Source organism: Mastomys coucha, unplaced genomic scaffold (genome assembly GCF_008632895.1).
Source record: "Mastomys coucha isolate ucsf_1 unplaced genomic scaffold, UCSF_Mcou_1 pScaffold22, whole genome shotgun sequence".
In the NCBI taxonomy this organism is placed as follows: Eukaryota; Metazoa; Chordata; class Mammalia; order Rodentia; family Muridae; genus Mastomys; species Mastomys coucha.
Window position 1 is genome coordinate 211316920 of NW_022196905.1, and position 3107 is coordinate 211320026.

The following is a 3107-nucleotide window of genomic DNA, read 5'->3' on the forward strand; positions in this document are numbered from 1 at the left end:
ACCAGGCTGGCCTCAAACTCAGAAATCTACCTGCTTCTGCCTCCCAAGTGCTGGGATTAAAGGCGTGTACCACCATTGCCCAACCCAATTAAAAGTCTCTTTAATTGTGGGCTCCACTAAAATACTTTCTTCCTTCAAAAGGGAAAAATATCAGGGCACAGTCACAACCAAAAGCAAAATCAAACTCCAACTGTCCAATGTCTGGGATCCACTCATGATCTTCTGGATTCCTCCAAGGGCTTGGGTCACTTCTCCAGCTCTGCCCTTTGTAGCACACAGCTTGTCTTTTAGACTCCAGATGCCTGTACTCCACTGCTGCTGCTGTTCTTGATGATCATTCATGGTACTGGCATCTGCAAAATACTGATGTCTTCTGTTGCAACTAGGCTTCACCAATAGCCTCTCATAGACCCTCGTCATGGTGCCAAGCCTCAACTCCTTTGAATGACCCCTTCAGTCTTGGGCCATCAATTGCAACTGAGGCTGCATCTTCATCAATGGTCTTCCATGGCTTCTCACAGTGCTGAGCTTCAGCTGCTCTTCAGGACCCCTTCAAGTCTTCAAAACCAGTACCACCTGGGTGACTCTTACACATTACCAAGTCCTGCTGCAACACAAGGTGCAACCTTGGCTATCTCTGGAACACAGCCTCTTTGTGCTCTCAGAAAACACTTCCCAGAAAATTTCACCCCAATGATGCTAGTCTCTGCTTAATCACCACTAATTTCTTAGTTCTGGCTAACCAGCATCAATAGCCCCAGTAATGCAAAGTTTTCACTTTAGTACTTCTGGTATCTTGTTAATTACAGCTGATTCTTCAGCCCCAGCTAACCAAAACCACAGAATCTTCACAATCAAAATAGCAATGGCCCTGATAAAAGTCTTTAATCTTCCCTCTGAAATTTTACAAGCCAGGCCTCCATCTTCTGCACTGTTCTCAACATTATCTTGCAAGCTCCTACAGAACATCCCACAGAGCTCTTAACACCCAAAGGCTTTTCTAGCTCAAAGTTCCAAAGTCCTTCCACAGTCCTCCCAAAACATGGTCAGGTTGTCACAGGAAGTCACAGGAATACCCCACTATGTTGGTACAATTTAATTTGTCTTAGTTAGGGTTTCTATTCCTGCACAAACATCATGACCAAGATACAAGTTGGGGAGGAAAGAATTTAGTCAGCTTACACTTCTACATTGCTGTTCATCACCAAAGGAAGTCAGGACTGGAACTAAGCAGGTCAGGAAGCAGGAACTGTTGCAGAGGCCATGGAGGGATGTTCCTTTCTGGCTTGCTTCCCCTGGCTTGCTCAGCTTGCTTTCTTATAGAATCCAAGACTACAAGGGATGGCACCACCTACAATGGACCCTCCCCCTTGATCAGAGAAAATGCCTTACAGTTGGATCTCATGGAGACATTTCCTCATCTGAAGCTCCTTTCTCTGTGAAACTCCAGCTTTTGTCAATTTGACACACAACACCAGCCAGTACACTTGTGAACCAACCAAGCATGTGGCTGACTGGAGCAGAAGGACCTGGAATTCCAGGCCAGCCTGGGCTTCATAGAGAGAACCTGCCTCAGATAAACCAACTCTTTTTTTTTTTTTCCCAGACAAGTTCTCATGTATCCTGGGTTGACCTTGAACTTGCAATGTAGCTACAAAATGACTTTGGCCTTTTAAATTCTCTAGCCATTTCTCTTGAGTGGTGCCTACACCCCATTTAGGCTGTACTGGAGCTGGGATCCAGGACTTCATAGATGTTGAACAAACATATTTATTAGCTGTTTTTGTTGATACATGCCTTTAATTCTAGCACGTAAGAGGCAGGGGAAGGGGCAGGCAGATTTTAGAGAGCTTCTAGACAGTCAGGGATAGAGTGACCCTGGCTCAAACCAAACCAAACTAAACTAAATAAAATACAATTTATATTTATTTATTTATTTTGTGGGGTTGGGGCTTGTGCCAAAGTTGGAGGACAACTTGTGGGCATAGGTTCTCTCCTTCTACCCTGTAGGTTCTGGGGATCAAACTTAGGTCACCAAGCTTGGCCACAGGCCAATCTTGCTGGTCCCACTTTTCATTTTGATTTCCCCTCTTTTTGTTTTGTGACAAGATCTGGCTGTATCTTAGGGTGGGCCAGACCTCACTCTACAGCCAGGCTGGTCTTGAACTTGTGATTTTCCTGCTCCATGAAGACCCTGGAATGCTAGGATCCCAGGTTGTGCTATAGCCTGGTTCCAATTTTCATGAAGTGAGGTGATCTTGGGCATCTACTAAAAAATGCCAACACAGTCATTCCTGTTGACCCCAGTTGTCATTCTAGCACGTTCTGAGCACCTCCACTGTCATTCTAGTCCACTCAGGGTGCATACTGCCCCACACCCCCAACATACATAGATTCGGAAAAAGTAACCAGCACTTCGGAGGCTGGGAGTTATCCTAGGGCTACATAAGACTGCTCAAAAACTAAAACCAAACACCCTCCAGTCAATCTTAAACTTATGTAAACCCAAACAGGGTATTGCAGAGGAGACTGCATGTGCCTCAATGTCCTGGCTTGAACGGGGGTGCCCCGTGACGGTGCCGTGCGGCTTCTAACTCTACTCTATTTGCTCCCGATTCTACACTAACCTTTGTCTTTCTCTTTATGCCCATAGAACTTTCCCGATGAGACTCTGAAGTGCCCAAACTGAGAGTCATTGGTGGACTGCACCCAGCGGTTCCTCCAGCGCTCTGTGGGGAAACAGGGGGGTTAGCGGTGCAAAGTGCACGGGCCCATATCACAGATGGTGGACACAGACCACCAGCTACCACGGCAATCGCCTTCACCTCCGTCTAGAAACTCCTCCTGGAAGTACACAGTGGCCAGTGCCACGCGCAGCACGCAGATGGCCCAGAGCGACACAGGAGCCGAGACCATGGCTGCACGAGCGACTTCCGCTCTCTGCTCTCAGGTGTCTGTACGGCCTGACTGGCGCAACTTAGAAACTACAACTACCGGCGGCATGCTTTGGGATTATGACCTGAGGCCGCTGAATGGGTGCGCTGGAATTACTTGGTCCCATGACGCCCCGCAATTGTGACCTGAGGCGCTCATTGGTGGGTGGAGCG

General features: G+C 47.4%; 1 protein-coding gene across 1 annotated transcript in view; it reads right to left on the reverse strand.

The window, feature by feature from the left end:
* The window catches only part of Calr3 (calreticulin 3), a 22128-nt gene extending 19065 nt beyond the window's left edge, over positions 1–3063 (reverse strand). Inside the window, exons 1-2 of the mRNA XM_031340299.1 lie at positions 2826–3063; positions 2628–2729 (exon numbers count right to left, since the gene is read on the reverse strand). Coding sequence (XP_031196159.1) covers positions 2628–2729; positions 2826–2916 — 193 coding nt within the window. The 5' untranslated portion in view covers positions 2917–3063. The remainder of the gene's footprint in view (positions 1–2627; positions 2730–2825) is intronic.
* Between the last annotated feature and the right edge of the window lie 44 nt (positions 3064–3107).